This window comes from Carcharhinus amblyrhynchos, chromosome 1 (assembly GCF_965287045.1).
Source record: "Carcharhinus amblyrhynchos chromosome 1, sCarAmb.v2.hapA, whole genome shotgun sequence".
NCBI lineage: Eukaryota > Metazoa > Chordata > Chondrichthyes > Carcharhiniformes > Carcharhinidae > Carcharhinus > Carcharhinus amblyrhynchos.
This window is the reverse complement of record NC_137324.1, coordinates 49439437-49457053: the sequence shown is the minus strand read 5'-3', so window position 1 is coordinate 49457053 and position 17617 is coordinate 49439437. Positions and strand designations below refer to the sequence as shown.

Here is a 17617-nt window from a genome sequence, read left to right as displayed (position 1 = left end):
CAGTTGCCGGACGATGGCGACTAGGGGATTTTCACAGTAACTTCATTGCAGTGTTAATGTAAGCCTTACTTGTGACTAATAAATAAACTTTGTTTTACACGCAAATGCTCTACACGTAATTCACACTGTAATTCTCAGCATACTGAGGATAATTTTGGCAGATGCCGTCCATTTGTACAATAAATCTTATGTCGAACTTTTGTACTTTGCATTTTGCAAGCTCCAACCAGTTGCATACAGTCTGTCCCTTGTCTGTTGCAAACACCAAAAAGGACATGATTTTGTATTTTCGCAAACTATCCTGATGAGTTCAAGATGAAAAGTTTTAACCAAAAATGCCCCTTTTTGAAGCAATACCTGAATTATGTCTATTTTTGTCAGCATTCTGGAAGATCATGCCTGGGCAAAAACTATAACTGTCAGTCCATAATAGAGATGTTGCAGCAACATTTTAAGATATGTGAAAGTTGTCTTAATGTTAAATATATTTCTGCAATGCCCGTATGAAAGTTACACCTTGCTTTAGATACTGGTGGAAGTTATGACAAGTAGGGAAATCTCAGTCTGCATTTCAGTTCTGTGTTTTTGGAATATTTGATGTGAAAGACTGAATTGTCTTCCCTTATATAAAAGCAAAATGTTGGAGATGCTGGAAATCTGTTGCTAATTGGAACAGAGAAGGTTAGTAGAAGTATGTAAAGTTATGAAGAGATAGTACAGAGTAGGGAAATAGATAAATAGAAGACTTAAGGGAATTACGACAGAGAACAGGAAAACCATTTTTAATACAGAAGGATGTGAGATGGAGGAATGCACTTTCAGAACCAATTGCTGCAGCAGTGAGCATGTTCATCATGGAAAATAGGTTATATTGGTAATTGACGGAAAGGAGAGTGAAGGAAGAAGGGGAATGGAAACTGGCAGCAAATTGGATTAAGACAACTATTCATGTGGAGAACAAATACCAGTATGGACTTGTTTTACCGAACAGCCTGTTTCTGGGTTTTTATGTACTTTTCTGTATTTAACAGTCTGCAGTACGTGGTTCCTGTTGCATCTCTGATCATAAGTGTTTGATATCTGTTGTGTTTACTTCTGGTAAAGGTTCAAACTCAGGGGTGAACTTGGAATGTAACTACACCATTTTGTCTATGAGATGTTTTTACCTAAATGTACTGTTCCTTATAATTTTTAAGAATTCTGTTCTGAAGAAGATACATTAACTCCTCTCTGTGGGTCAATCCGGTTCTCATAGTAACCTTTTTTTCTGCTGCTTCAGTATCTAGCTGCACCTTTTGGCTTTTGTATATTATAAAAAAGAGTAATTACCATTTTGATCTTCAGACTTGTTATTTTCCACACATCAAAAAAACCAGGTAATTGCCAATGTGTGATTTTCTAAGGCAAAAGGTTAATTCTATGGCATGATATACTAACAAATGCTGGGTATGTGGATTTTGGTTTGGTTAAGTCTTCATCTGCTAATGGAAAATTGTATTTCATAACTGATAAATCAAAACTCGAATAAGGCAATGGCATGATGGGCAGCACAGTGACACAGAGGGGCAGCATGGTGCTATACTGGTTAACACTGCTGCCTCACACAGCACCAGGGACCCAGGTTCAGTTCCAGGCTTGGGTCATTGTGTGGAGTCTGCACACTCTCTGGTGTCTGCGTGGGTTTCCTCCCGTAGCCCAAAAGACATGCTGGTTACGTGCATTAGCCATGCTTAATTTTCCCTCAGTGTACCCAGACAGGCGCTGGAGTGTGGCGACTAGGGGATTTTCACAATAACTTCACTGCAGTATTAAGCCCACTTGTGACACTAATAAATAAATTTTAAAAAAGAAACCATGGTATAAGTGTTGGACGAGAAGCCAGATTTCTCACTGAACTGCTTACTGCTATAGAACTTATGTCTACAATGCTTGAACTTAAAATGATGGTTCACATGAAAAGGCCATTTGGCCAACAATTCAGCACCTCTGATTGGTTTGCACTCTATGTACGTCTTTTTCCCACATTCATTAATCCATTATTTTGAAGACACAACTTTGTTGTCACTTGAGCAACTTGATTACATCAAAGACAGAAAAGTTTTGCGTTTATTTCTAAGTTAACACTTTTTGTCATGGTAACGCTTTGCAATGATTAACAACTTACAAGACTTTCTCGGTGATCCAATGATCTTAGATATGTTATTTTTTTTACAGCTCGGAGGACCTAGATAAATGCTCGCTGAAGGTACTGGATCCAGAAGGAAGCCCCAGTCGAAGTTTGCTGCATGTGATGGGCAGCCGGGGTGTGACTGTGAAAGACTTGTTGGAGTTCCTCCAAGCAATGGGGCAGACCGAAGCTTTTCAGCTTCTGAGATCCTCAGGTCAGTTTGAAAAATCATCTTTTCAGGGTCTTTACAGAGAGGCAGAGAGCAACAGTAAGTCAAAGTGGCAGTGCACCACTCATTGCCTCATTTCCAACGGTGATATGCCTGCTGCAATTTCTGACCCTTGAGCAACATGGGGCGGCACAGTGACATGGTGATTAGCACTGCTGCCTCATAGCAACAGGAACCTGAGTTCTGGCCTGGAATGACTGTGTGGAGTTTACGCATTCTCCTTATGTCTGTGTGGTTTTCCTTTTGGGTGCTCCAGTTTCCTCCTCAATCCAAAGTTGTGCAGGTTAGGTTGATTGGCCATGCTGAATAGTCACTTAATGTCAGGGCGATTAGCAGGGTAAATACGTGAGGCTATGGGGATAGGACTGGAGTGGGATTGTTGTCGGTGCAGGCTTGATGGGTCAAATGGCCTCCTTCTGCATTGTAAGGATTCTTTGATTATGTGAACATGGGAAGTAGGACTATTCACCTGTTTCAGGCAAGAGGATTCCATTAATGTGCAAATCTAGATCCTACACATGTTGAGGAACCCAATGCTTTTTTAATGTGCAATTGATGGATGATGCACCATTTAGGCTCAGGTCATTGGTACTAAACATTGATTGGCTTAACTAGCCCTGCTTTAAAGGAAGAACTTCAGACCACTTAAAAATAGCACAAGATATTTTTATAATCAAAAATATTCTCGTCTACTGCTGGTCCTTTAACTTACAGGCCTTGATTTTCACTTGGGGCATGTTTCATACAGGAATTTTGATTAGAGGTTGGGGAATGCAGGAATATGGGCTCCATGAACTGGGACATTAGTACCATTCCTATAGGAACAGGCAAGTCAGAGGTAATAGAAAGGGTAGAACTTAGAACAATCAACATTGATAAAGGAAAGGCGCTGAGCAAACTTTTGGGATTCAGGGAAGGTAAGTCCCCCGGGCCTGATGGCCCACATCCTAGGATATTAAAGGGAGTGGCGGCAGAGACAGTGGATCCATTGGTTATAATATTCCAAAATTCCCTGGACACGGGGAAGGTTCCAATGGACTGTGAAATGCTAATGTAATGCCCTTTTTAAAATGAGAGGGAGACAAAATGTGGGAAATTACAGACCAGTTAGTTTAACATCTGTTGTTGAGGAGGTGTTAGAATCAATTATCACGGAAGCAAAATCAGGGCATTTGGAAAGTCAAAATGCTATCCATCAGAGTCAGCATGGCTTTATGAAAGGCAAATCATGTTTGACTAATTTGCTAGTGTTCTTAAAGGATGTAACAAGCAAAGTGGATAATGGGGATCCTGTAGATGTAGTATATCTGGACCTCTGGACGGTGTTTGATAAGGTGCCGCACAACAGGTTAATTCACAAAGTTAGATCACATGGATTAGCAGTACTTTATTAGCTTGGATAGGTGACTGGCTAATAGACAGAGAGTTGGGATAAATGTTTTTTTTCTGGATGACAAGAAATAACAACTTGTGGGTACCACAGGATTCAGTCCTTGGGCCCCAGCTATATGCAATCTATATTAATGACTTGGCTCTATAGCCAAATTCGCAGATGACATAAAAACAGGTGAGACAGTAAGTTGCAATGAGGAAATAAGAACCTTACAAATGGATATAGATAGGTTAGGAGAGTGGGCCAAAATGTGGCAGATGGAGTTTAATGTGGATAAGCGTGAGGTCATGCATTCTGGTCAGAAAAATGGGAAGACGATTTATTATTGAAATGGGGAGAGACTTGGGGTGCTCCGGTGCAGAGGAATCTGGGTGTCCTGATTCATGAGTCACAGAAAATTAGGATGCAGGTACAGCAGATAATAAGGAAAGTGAATGGAATGTTGGCATTTATAGCTAAAGGAATAGAATATATAGGTAAGGAAGTATTGTTGCAACTATACAAGGCATTGGTGAGACCTCACCTAGAGTATTGTGCACAGTTTTCGTCCCCTTATTTGAGGAATGATATAGTAGCATTGGAAGCAGTTTGGAGAATATTCACTAGATTGATCCCAGAGATGAGGGGTTTGTCGCATGAAGAGAGATTGAACAGTTTAGGCCCATGCTATCTGGAATTTATAAGAATAAGGGGAGATCAAATTGAGATATACAAGATGATAAAAGGTATGGATAAAGTAGATGTGGAGCAGATGCTTTCGCTGGTGGGACATTGTAGGACAAGAGACTATAGCTTTAGGACAAGGGGTAGCAAAATTAAAACAGTTGAGGAGAAACTACTTCTCCCAAAGGGTTGTGAATCTGTGGAATTTGCTACCCCAAAGTGTGTTGGATACTGGGACAATGAGTACATTTAAGGAGGAGTTAGATGGATTTTTAATTGGTAATGGGCTGAAGGGTTTTGGGGAGAAGGCAGGAAAATGGGGATGAGGAGCATATCAGCCGTGATTGAATGGGGAAGTGGACTCAAAGGGCCAAATGGCCTAATTCTGCTCCAATATATCTTAAGAATGTCGAGCAGTTTCTGATTGTAGACTGCCTTAAAATATTTTCCACATCACAGTGATCTGGATTGAGAGGGTGGAGGCCGGATGGACAGGAAGCAGCAACAGCTCACAGCCAAACTGGCTTGAGAGCGGGTAGGCTGACAGCTTTACAGTCCCACACATCCCATCTGGCCTTTACAAGCATTTATTTCCACTTAAAGAAAAATGAAACTCACACACTGCAGGACAAGGCCCTTGTTCCATCAAAAATGGAGCCTGTTTGAACTTCAAGCCCAACAATTTATGCAGTAACCACACTCTGGTCCCTACTAGCAGTCTGTGTGCTCGTCACACTGAGTACCATATGCAGCATGGTGGTTAGCACTGCTGCCTCATAGCACCAGGGACCCAGGTTTGATTCCCAGCTTGGGTCACTGTCTGTGTGGAGTTTGCACATTCTCCCTGTGTCTGCATGGGTTTCCTCCAGGTGCTCCAGTTTCCTCCCACAATCTGAAAAATGTGCTGGTTAGGTGCATGGGTCATATTAAATTCTCCCTCAGTATACCTGAACAGGTGTGTCAATGAGGAGATTTTCACAGTAACTTCATTGCAGTGCAAGCCTAGTCGTGACTGATAAATAATTAAACTTTAAACTGAATACAATTTTATGTTTTTAGAAGTGCTTGAGGGGATTTAAATATATTGAACAGACTAACGTGAATGAGAGTGTTGTTTTATATAGTGAAGTCCGTAATTGATATTCAGAACATTATTTTATTTCATCTCAGCTTTGTTCCTGAGCTTCATGATGGATATTGGGTGAGTTTGCAAGGAGAGAATAAGGGTAACGGGGTGCATGGGTTGGCATCAGGTAGCAGTGAGTTGCAATAAGGGCAATGGGGTTCTGTGGCATTCCTATAGAGGCTATATTGAGTCATAGGCTGCATACGGGTATGGGGAGTGAGCGAGGGAATGATGGGCGTGAGTTAGCATGTATGAACATGAGGTGGGGCAAGGCCAGGAGCACCTATAATTTAACAAAACAGAAAACTGAGACGGGATTTTTCACCAGCTCACCTTGGCATTTAGCAGTCCCTCTGGCTGCCCCCCAATCTGTGATGGGCATGGTGGGCCCAACTCTATTCTGTACTCAACCCCTAGAATGAAGATCCTGCTATTCGTAGTACCTTCTCCCCGCCCAGAGTGGATAGAAGCTGGGAGATTTTCTGACTATGCGCATCTACCTTTGATGCATCTCTGAGAAGTAAACGATTTTACAAGATCCCTGGCTATGAGATGGTCCTAGCTTCCTGGCTGTGAGTTGCAGGCCGGCTTCTGGTTGTGAGATGTGGACTGGTGTATTTCGGGGCGGGGGTAACAGTTATGCTGTTTCCTCTTTTGATACTTTAAACTCATGGTTGGCTGTCGACATAGCTCAATTTTTTTCCTTTTGTGCGGCTTAGCATTTCAATAATGCTTAATCACCCAGTCACTAGGTAAACTGTTTCTGATTGGGGAATTTAACCTTTCTATAGCAGTCATCTAAGTAATCTTTTTCTACTACCAGAGCCAATCACATCTGATCCTGTTTAGATGCTTTCGGAATGCCTATTTTTTAGGTCTTTTTAAATTCATGTCATACCAGTCAGTGCCAATCATGTTGTGAGCGCTAGTGTCACATGTAAGTGAGCTTGGATAGGGTTGGTGAATTATATATCACCGAGATCTAATTGTTAAAGTTGTTTTTTCTTTGTACGTCAGTATGGCTTGAATTAAAAATATCAGAACTAGGAATACTTAAAAGGTCACAGCCTGAAATGTTAATTCTATTTCTCTTGGGGCGGCAAGGAGGCACAATGGTTAGCACTGCTGCCTCTCAGCACCAGGACCCAGGTTCAATTCCGGTCTTGGGTCATTGTCTGTGTGGAGTTTGCACATTCTCTCCGTGACTGCATGGATTTCCTCTGGGTGCTCTGGTTTCCTCCCACAAAGATGTGCAGGTTAGGTGGATTGGCCATGCTAAATTGCCCCTTAGTGTCAGAGGACTTACAGGGGGGTAAATATGTGGAGTTACAGGAGTGGGGCCTGGGTGGGATTGTGGTTGTTGCTGACTCAGTGGGCTGAGTGGTCTCCTCCTGCACTGTGGGGATTCTATAATTCTTTCCACAGATACAGATTGACTGAATGTTTTCAGCACTGTGTGTTGTTAATGCAGGTACCCAGCATCCACGGTAATTTAGTGTTAGATTAGCTAGGATGTATAAATTTCCCTAAACTCAACTAACAGAAATAAACAATCGAAAATGATTAAAAGGTGCTCCAACCAGATAAATAATACTGCATTTGAAGTGATTGATAATCTTTCCATGTGAGCATGGATTTGTCTTACCGTAATGTTAGTTTACGCTGATGCATTTCAAACATTGTTCTTCTTTCAAACATTGTTCTCCTTTTTTGTTTTGTCTGTATAGCGTGCAAGAAACAATACTTTTTATTGTATGTTAATACATGTGACAATAATAAATCATATCAAAATCAGATCTTTCATTCTGATGCATTTACGTTTCAGCTTCATTGAAGATTCTCGTTCAGCCGGTTTCCCAGGCAGTACTCGCCGGTCAGGCAGTGAGACTCTCCTGCCAAGCAACAGGATACCCAAATGTTGAATATCAGTGGTTTAAAAAGAAGATAGAGGTAATGGATACAAAGTAGCATCACTTAACTGAATTGAAATTCATAGTCTTTTCAAAATGCTGAACTCAAGAGGTGACATGAAAGTGACTGCCATTGACTTCAAGGCAGCATTTAGTGAAGTCAGTGGAATTCAGGAAAAATGCTCCATTGGTGAGAGTCATAGCTAGCATCAAGTAAGATGGTTGTGATTATTTGACATCAATCATCTCAGGCTCCGGACATCCTTGGTCCAGGTGTTATCAGCTTCTTCATCAATAACTTTCCATCCGTCACAAGATCAGATGTGGTGGTGTTCACTGTTGATTGCACAATGTTCCGTAGCATTCACAACTCCTCACACACTGAAGCAGTCTGTGTCCGTATGCAACAAGACCTGGACAACACTCAGGCTTGGGCTGAAAATTGGCAAGTGACATTTGTGCCGCACAAGTACCAGGTAATGACCATCTCAAACAAGTTAGGGTGTAACTTTGTCCCTTGACATGCAATGGCAGTGCCATCGCTGACTCCCCTCCTATCAACATCCTGGGAATTACCAGTGGCCAGAAACTCAACAAGGCTCCTCCTTTGACAACAGTTTACAAACGCCCAACCTCTTCCACCTAGAAAGGAAAGGGCAGCAGAAACGTGGGAATGCCATCGCTGGCGATTTCGGCTCCCCCCAAGCCATTCACCATCCTGATTTGGAACTTTATCACAAATCCTTCACTATCGGTGGGCCAAAATCCTGGATCTCCCTCCCTAACAGCACTATGGGTGTACCTACACTTCAGGGACTGCAGTGGTTCAAGAAGACAACTCACTACCATCACCTCAAAGGTAATTCAGGATGGGTAAAAAATACTGGCATCACCAGTGACATCCACATCCCACAAAGAATAAAAAAAAAGTTTTCTTCCCCTCTTCTGATGCTAATTTTCCATCAGAGTTTTATGCTACTTCATCTAGGTCATCATTCTTTTCCATGTGACCCATAGTAGCCAGCGAATCATTCTGCTAAAGGGTGTTAGGCACTGTCCTCAGCCAATGTTTGCACTTTCCTGGAAGGGTCACTGGATGGCGATCCAGAGTGAAACTCTGGAATGATTTAAAAAAATCTCTCTCTGGTCAGTGAGGCTTTGAGGCTAATTGCAATATCTGTCCGGTCACACAACTGAGATCCGCTAACTGAAATATGGAAATTTGAGCCTGCACGTTTATTGTCATTTGAAAGCTGCCAAAAAACACTTTTGTTTTCATTGATTTTACTAACTCTGAAATTACTTCTTGGATTTCCGCTGAAACATAGAAGATAGGAGCAGGAGGAGGCCATTTGGTCCTTCGAGCCTGCTCCACCATTCATTACAATCATGGCTGATCATCCAACTGAATAATCTAATCCTGCTTTTTCCCCACACCCTTTGACCCCATTTGCCCCAGCCACTCTTGAATAAATTTTAACATTTTGGCATCAACTACTTCCGGTGGTGGATGAATTCCATAGGCTCACCACTCTGGATGAAGAAACGTCTCCTCGCCCCTGTCCTAAATGGTCTATCCTGAAGTTAGGATCCAAAGTTAGCAGCTTACGTAGATTGGCTATGCTAAATTATCCCTTAGTGTCCAAAGAACATAAGAACATAAGAAATAGGAGCAGGAGTAGGCCATCTAGCCCTTCGAGCCTGCCCCGCCATTCAATAAGATCATGGCTGATCTGTCGTGGCTCAGTTCCACTTTCCCGCCCTCTCCCCATAACCCTTAATCCCCTCTCTTATCAAGAACCCATCAACCCGCTTCTTAAAAATATTTAGCGAGGAAGTCCACCACTTCAACGGGCAGAGAATTCCAGAGATTCACCACCCTTTGAGTGAAGAAGTTCCTCCTCAACTCCGTTCTAAACCGCCTCCCCTTTATCTTGAGGCTGTGCCCCCTAGTCCTACTGTCTTTTGAGCGGGAAGAGTCTCTCCACCTCTATCCTATCCATCCCATTCATCATCTTATATGTCTCAATGAGATCTCCCCTCATTCTTCTAAACTCTAACGAGTACAAACCTAGTTTATTCAGCCTCTCCTCATAGCTCAATCCCCTCAACCCTCCTCTGCACTCCCTCCAAGGCCAAAATATCCTTGCGCAGGTGCGGCACCCAAAACTGCACACAGTACTCCAGCTGCGGCCTCACCAATGCCCTATACAGCTGCAGCAAGACCTCCCTACTTTTATATTCAATCCCCCTCGCTATGAAGGCCAGCATCCCATTCGTCTTCCTGACCACCTGCTGCACCTGCAAGCTGGGTTTTTGCGACTCATGCACAAGGACCCCGAGGTCCCTCTGCACCGTCGCCTGCTGCAGTTTTTCGCCACGTAAGTAATAGTCCTTCCTACCATTCTTCCTACCAAAGTGGACCACCTCACACTTGCCAACATTAAATTCCATTTGCCATTTTCTGGCCCATTCGCCCAGCCTATCTAGATCCTTCTGCAGACTCTCCACACCCTCCGCACAATTTGCCTTTCCCCCAATCTTGGTGTCATCAGCAAATTTCGACACCCTACACTCGGTTCCCTCCTCCAGATCATCTATATAAATGGTAAATAGCTGAGGCCCCAGCACCGACCCCTGGGGCACCCCACTAGTCACCAACCGCCAATCCGAATAGCACCCATTGACCCCCACTCTCTGCCTCCTATTTGACAACCAATCCTCTATCCACGCTAACACCCTACCCCCAACTCCATGTCCCCTGACCTTCTGCAATAACCTCTTGTGAGGTACCTAAAAAGATGTGTAGGGTAGGTGGATTAGCCATGGTAAATGTGCTGGATTACGGAGATAGGGTGGGGGGGGGGGGGTGGCGCCAGCAGCCCGCTTTGTTCACTGGCCTCCCTCCAGTCCCAGCCCATCCCCATGCAGCATGACAGCGGGACCACCATCTCACTGAGCACCGCTAGGCCCCTCCCCCAGCTGGCCCGTCCCTAGGACCCCCTTAGCACTGCCCCATGCTGGATGGGCAAGGTGCCCCTGGACATGGGCACTTTGCTGCTTGAGCAGTGCCAGGGGGCACAGACTGACATTGCAATGGTGCACATGCCTGGGAGCCCCACCTTCATTACAGCGGGGTCATCCCACTAATTTTGATTTATTGTTGTCACTTGTTTTAATGTACAGTGAAAAGTATTGTTTCTTGCACATTATGCAGACAAAGCATACCATTCATTGAGAAGGAAACGAGAGTGCAGAATATAGTGTTACTGTCATAGCTAGGGCGTAGAGAAAGATCAACTTAATACAAGGTAAGTCCATTCAAAAGCCTGACAGCAGCAGGGAAGAAGCTGTTCTTGAGTTGGTTGGTATGTGACCTCAGACTTTTGTATCTTTTTTCCTACGGAAGAAGGTGGAAGAGAGAATGTGTGGAGTCCTTAATTATGCTGGCTGCTTTGTCGAGGCAGCGGGAAGTATAGACAGAGTCAATGGATGGGAGGCTGGTTTGCATGATGGATTGGGCTACATTCACAACCTCTTGTCGTTCCTTGCAATCTTGGGCAAAGCAGGAGCCATACCAAGCCATGATATAGCCAGAAAGAATGCTTTCTAGGGTGCATCTGTAAAAGTTGGTGAGAGTTGTAGCTGACATGCCGAATTTCCTTAGTCTTCTGAGAAACTGGAGGTGTTGGCGGGCTTTCTTAACTATAGTGTCGAGAGGGTGGGGGAACCACTTCACCAGATTCTCTATCTTAATCCTGTCTTGCAATTGTTTGAGATCTGATGCACCACGGTGGTGTGGTCAGCAAACTTGAAAATTGAATTGGAGGGGAATTTGGCCTCACAGTCATAGGTGTATAAGGAGTATAGTAGGGGGCTGAGAACACAGCCTTGTGGGGCACCGGTATTGAGGATGATCGTGGAGGAGGTGTAGTTGCCTATCCTTATTGATTATCGTCTGTGAGTTAGAAAGTTCAGGATCAGTTGCAGAGGGAGGTGCCGAGGCTCAGGCCATGGAGCTTGGAGATGAGTTTCGTGGCAATAATGGTGTTGAAGGCTGAGCTATAGCCAATAAATAGGAGTCTGACATAGATGTCCTTGGTTATCTAGGTGTTCCAGGGTTGAGTGCATAGCCAGGGAGATGGTGTCTGCTGTGGACCTGTTGCAGCGGTTGGCAAACTAGTGGATCCAAGTAGTCTGGGAGGCTGGAATTGATTCATGCCATGACTAGCCTTTCAAAGCCCTTCATAATGATGGCTGTCAGAGTAACCGGCTGATAGTCATTAAGACACACTGCTTGGCTTTTCTTAGGTATCGGGGTGATGGTTGTCTTCTTGAAGCAGATAGGGAGCTCAGATTGTTGTAAAGAGAGGTTGAAGATGTCTGTGGATACCCCCACCAGCTGATCTGTGCAGGATTTGAGTGCTCGTCTGGGTACCTCATCTGGGCCAGTCGCTTTCCATGGGTTGACCTTCACGAAAGCTGTTCTTACATCTGCAGTGGTGACCCCAGATACAGGTTCATCCAGGGCTTCCAGGGTGGAGAGCATGCTCTTGTTGACCACTTGCTCAAAATGGGCATAGAATGCATTGACCTCATCAGGGAGGTGTGCGTTGAAGCCGGTGATTTTACATGCCTTCATCTTGTAGCCTGTTATGTCTTGCAGACCTTGCCATAGTTGGTAGGGGTCAACGTGGCTAGCCTGGAACTCTAGCTTGGTCCAGCACTGTCTTTTGGCATCTTTGATGGAACTCCTTAGATCATATTTCTTGTATAGGTCAGTGTCACCTGACTTGAATGCCTCAGACCTGGACTTCCAGCAGTGGATCCCTGTTCAACCATGGTTTCCAGTTGGGAAACACATGGATTTCCCTGAACTTGGAGGGAGCAGGATGAGAGAATCATCCCCTCTGTTGTTGAATGGCCTCTTTCTGCTTTGTAAAAATTCTGTTGATTCTATAGCTCTTCAATGGCTGCCTCCATCTTGAATTGCCCACCCCCTCTTCTACCCACATAAATAGCTTCCACTTCTGAGGTGGGGCTGGTAATCTTTCAGGGCTGAAGGGTCCTCCAAAGATCCTCTAGCCTTGGGCCCCTTGTGTTATCCACATTTGGATGACAAATCACGTCGAGCCTCAGGCCCTGTTATAATGTAGGCTTGGACAAGGAAATGTGTCCAACAGTGGGGTTCCAAACCCAGAACAAAATCTCCAGCCCAGTGTTACAGGTACATGACCTAATTTTCAGAACTGGGAAATGTTCAAAATGTAATCGATTTAAAGCAAGTGTGTGGGGGGGGAGGATGGAATGGGGAGGAGTGGGCAAGAGGACAAAAGGGAAAGTGCGTGAGAGGGTGAAAGTTTCATGGAATGGTAATGGGGTAAGTAAATAAACTGAATGGTGTGATTAGAGGTGTGAATGGCAGAATGATGGGCTACTTCCATCCGAAAACAAAAAAACAAGAGAAAAATGAGAATGAAACTGAAACCGAAAAAGGAAATGGAGTGGGCAGAGATGATGGTGTGAAGTTGTTGAACTCAGTGTTGCTTGAACAAAAGCTCGAGAAGCTTTTGATTTTACAACCTTCCACACTCAGCGTGAAGTTCAACAATTCAGCTTGCTGGTTTTAAAACTTCACCCCGACCTCACTTTAAACTCACTTTCCCCCCTGCTGTGTGCTATCTTTCCTTATTTGCCTGTCCTTCCTCTTTTCTTCTCTCGCAGAACTGACATATGAAGAGAGACTGGATTGACTGGCTTTTTAATCACTGGAATTTAGAAGAATGAGAGGGGATCTCATAGAAACATAAAATCCTGATGAACTGGACAGGCTAGATGCGGGAAGAATGTTCTCGATATTGGGGAAGTGCAAAACTAGGGGTCACAATCTAAGAATAAGGGGTAAGCCATTCAGGACTGAGCTGAGGAAGAACCTCTTCACTCTGAGAGTTATGAACCTGTGCAATACCACAGAAAGCTGTTGGGGCCAGTTTGTTAGACATGTCCAAGAAGGAGCAGGATGTGTGGCCGTTGTGGCTAAAGGGATCAAAGCGTATAGAGAGAAAGTGGGAATGAGCTACTGAAAGTGCATGATCAGCCCGAATCATATTGAATGGTGCAGCAGGCTCAAAGGGTCAAATGGCCTACTCCTGCATCTTTTTTCTATGTTTCTATACAAGACCTTGAGCAAAATAATACTATTTTCAAAAACTCACAATGGTGAGACCTTTACATCACTCCAAGTTTCCAATATGTAATAACTCAAAGTGATAGATTAACTTGAGTCATGTCCCAACCTGATTAGCAGCGTGAGAGCCCTTGACCTCTCTTTCACCCTGATATCGTATTTCACCAACTTCCAGCAGAGCTCTTCACCAGTGTTTATATAAAATTGCAAAGCTCTCCCCTGCCTACGAGAATTGGATTTGTAGCCCAGTGTATCCAAACAGGCACCGGACTGTGGCAGCTATGGGATTTTTGCAGTAACTTCATTGCAATGTGGATGTGAGCCTACTTGTGACACTAATAAATAAAACTTTTAAAAAATTTTAAATGACTTGAGATACAGTATAAATGAGCAGAGATCTGTAGGGTGGCATTTTACGGCCTCACTCGTCCCAAAACTATAAAATCTTGCCTGGTGTCAACGGAGCTCCCCATTGTCTGTCTCTCACCCGCTCTGATTCCCATGGTGGGTGGCATGGTAAAAATTTGGCCATAATGTCATATAGCAGCAGCCAAAATCTGAAAGAAACAGGCGTGGGAAGCCTCCCACCTTGTCTGCGGCTGGGGTTCTCCATTGCTGCTGCAGTGAATGAAATTTTAGCTTAGCTGAAACTCTCCATTCTCGCCGGGCAGTGGGGCCGGGGTGAATGCGATTGGAAAATCCTGCTAAGAATAGCATAATTGCAGAGATAGTTAAATCTTACTGATTGCAATCATTGACAGATAGTTATCTAATGGAAGCTGAGATTTTGTTCATTGAATAATTTCTTAGTTAGCTTAGATTATAAAATTAAATTTGCATTTTCTTTGTGTTTGTCTGTTGGAGCATACCGGCCATTTTTTATTTTTACTCAGTTGTTTCATTTCTGGCTTGTTTGAATGTTGCATGAGAACGTTGAATGGATTAAAATTGGATTGATATGCAAATTGGGGTTTTTAGTTTTTTTTTTAACCAGGTAATTACATACATACTTCCTTTACTAGAGCGTTGTGAACCCTAATAAGCAAAGGTCTGTAGAATGGCAGGACCTCCAGAACAGTTAGTCTGTGTCTATAGATCATTTGGTTTCCTGTTTTCTAACCCAGAAAGCATGGAACAGAAAAAATGCTTAATATGTCTGGGCGGCATGGAGGCACAGTGATTAACATGGCTGCCTCACAGCGCCAGGGACCTGGGTTTGATTCCCGGCTTGGGTCACTGTCTATGCGGAGTTTGCACATTCTCCCCATGTCTGTGTGGGTTTTCTCCGGGTGCTCCGGTTTCCTCCCACAGTCCAAAAGTGTGCACGTTGGGTGGATTGGTCATACTAAATTCTGTCTGTGTACATGAACAAGGACTGGAGTGTGACAACCAGACGATTTTCACAGTAGCTTCATTGCAGTGTTAATGTAAACCTACTTGTGACGAATAAATAAACTTTAAAAAAACTTCTTAAAAAAATTAACGAGATATGGAATTTGCTTCATTATTGTAATATGAAATATGTTTGGTTTGGTTAAAAGTAAAGTAGCTCTTTAAAAAAGTGACTTTTTTCCCCCTTCCTGGTTGCCAGCTGCTGCCTATTGCTATAGCAGGGAACCTCATCACTTGAAGTTGGTTTCCATGCCAATGCCAGTCTTCAGTGGAACAAACCAAAATAAAACCCACTGCCCTGATCTTTTCTCAGACACCTCTCCCTTAAATGATGCAGTGGTCACTGTTAAATTGATACCTTGTGATAAAGCATTCCATTTCCAACAATGCGCTGCATTAAAAATGTTCGACCAACCTAACTTCTTACCAGTCTCAATGACGATTTTAAGTTGATGAGCCCTCATCCATTGACTGGGGAAATAGAACATCGAACAGTACAGCACATTACAGGCTCTTCAGCCCTCTGTTGTGCCGAGTTATGTCTGAACCCAAGATCAAGCTATTCCACTCCGTCATTCTGGTGTGCTCCATGTGCCTATCCAATAACCACTTGAAAGTTCCTAAAGTGTCTGACTCCACTATCACAGCAGGCAGTGCATTCCACACCCCAACCACTCTCTGAGTAAAGAATCTACCTCGGACATCCCTCCTATATCTCCCACCATGAACCTTATAGTTATGCCCCCTAGTAACAGCTACATCCACCCGTGGAAATAGTCTCTGCACTTCCACTCTATCTATCCCCTTCATCATCTTATAAACCTCTATTAAGTCGCCCCTCATCCTCTTCCGCTCTAAAGAGAAAAGCCCCAGTTCCCTCAACCTTTGCTCATAAGACCTATCCTCCAAACCAGGCAGCATCCTGGCAAATCTCCTCTGCACACTCTCCAATGCTTCCACATCCTTCTTATAGCGAGGTGATCAGAACTGCACTCAATATTCCAAATGTGGTCTTGCCAAGACCCTTCAGAGTTGCAGCATAACCTCATGACTCTTAAGCTCAAACCCCCTGTTAATAAATGCCAACACACTATAAGCCCTCTTCACGGCTCTATCCACTTGAGTGGCAACCTTCAGATATCTGTGGATATGAACCCCAAGATCTCTCTGTTCCTCCACATACCTCAGAACCCTGCCATTGACCCTGTAATCCGCATTCAAGTTTGTCCTACCAAAGAGAATCACTTCGTACTTGTCAGGGTTATACTCCATCTGCTGCTTTTCGGCCCAGCTCTGCATCCTATCAATGTCTCTTTGCAGCCTGCAAGAGCCCTCCACCTCATCCACTACTCCACCAGTCTTGGTGTTGTCAGCAAATTTACTAACCCACCCTTCAGCCCCCTCTTCCAAGCCATTGATAAAAATCACAAATAGCAGAGGACCCAGCACTGACCCCTGTGGTACACCTCTGGTAACTGGCCTCCAGTCTGAAAATTTTCCATTCATCACCACCCTCTGTCTTCTATGATACAGCCAGTTACTTATCCAATCGGCCAAACTTCCTTCTATCCCACACCTCCTTACTTTCTTCATGAGCCTACCATGGGGAACCTTATCAAATGCCTTACTAAAATCCATGTATATGACATCAACTACTCTACCTTTGTCTACACACTTAGTTATACTCTGCACTTAGTTATGTTCTGCATTTCCTGTCGTTTATGAGATCAGTATAAACAGAGACAGCTATTCAGTCTACCTTAATTCTTCCATTCAAAATAGCTCTACTGTGCTGCATCTAACAGCTATTTAAAACCCCGTTAAGAATTAATCTCTGCCTGAAAGTCCATTCATGTGTTGATCGTTCTCGGTGTAAAGAAAAACTTTCTGCTATCAGCTGTAAAATTACCTTGTATCGGTCAGGCCACATGGGCAGCAAGGATGCCTGTAAAATTCCTCAATTGGCCATGGAACAGGCAATGCCTTGGATGGCCTGCCCACCCTTACCCCAATTGTGGTCCTTAATTATTGGCCACTTAAGGGCCGTCTCCCACCTGACCACAATTTTTTGACCGGTGGGAGCAGTTCATTGAGGAGAAAGAAAGACCGGCAGATCATCTTGCCCAGGCCAAAGGCGAAACTGCAGCAGGGGAGAGGGTGCAGCTGGAAATCGTCCCATAATGCTCTGTTCCCAGACTGAGTGACACCTCCACCTCTCTCCACCTTGGTGGTCCTTTCCAGATTATCCAGCAACTCTGACGCAGGACTCCCCTCTAAGTGAGGATCAGAACTCTCCACTCCAGGCAATCAGTGCTAAATGGGCAGGCAGCATTCGCAGGGATGCATTCCCTACTGAATCTTTGGGTGGTGGGTTGGGAATCCACGGTTTAATGTTGTATCCTGGATTATTATTTCCTGCAATATTATTCTGTAATATAGCCTTGAAAGAATTGTCTCTGCAAGCTGAAATGGCCACATTTCTCCAATCCTTTCTTCTGAGTTTGATCCCTGACACTGCCTCTGTACTGCCGTCAATGTCACATTGCAGTG

The 17617-nt window shown here is 44.0% G+C and overlaps 1 protein-coding gene across 3 annotated transcripts in view; it reads left to right on the top strand.

Annotated features, from left to right (window-relative positions):
- Positions 1–17617, top strand: part of LOC145335993 (mucosa-associated lymphoid tissue lymphoma translocation protein 1-like) — a 128644-nt gene that overhangs the window by 41632 nt on the left and 69395 nt on the right. For all 3 annotated transcript variants that reach the window (XM_080181717.1, XM_080181727.1, XM_080181736.1), the window contains exons 3-4: positions 2215–2381; positions 7404–7528. In XM_080181717.1, the coding sequence (XP_080037843.1) occupies positions 2215–2381; positions 7404–7528 (292 nt within the window). The remainder of the gene's footprint in view (positions 1–2214; positions 2382–7403; positions 7529–17617) is intronic.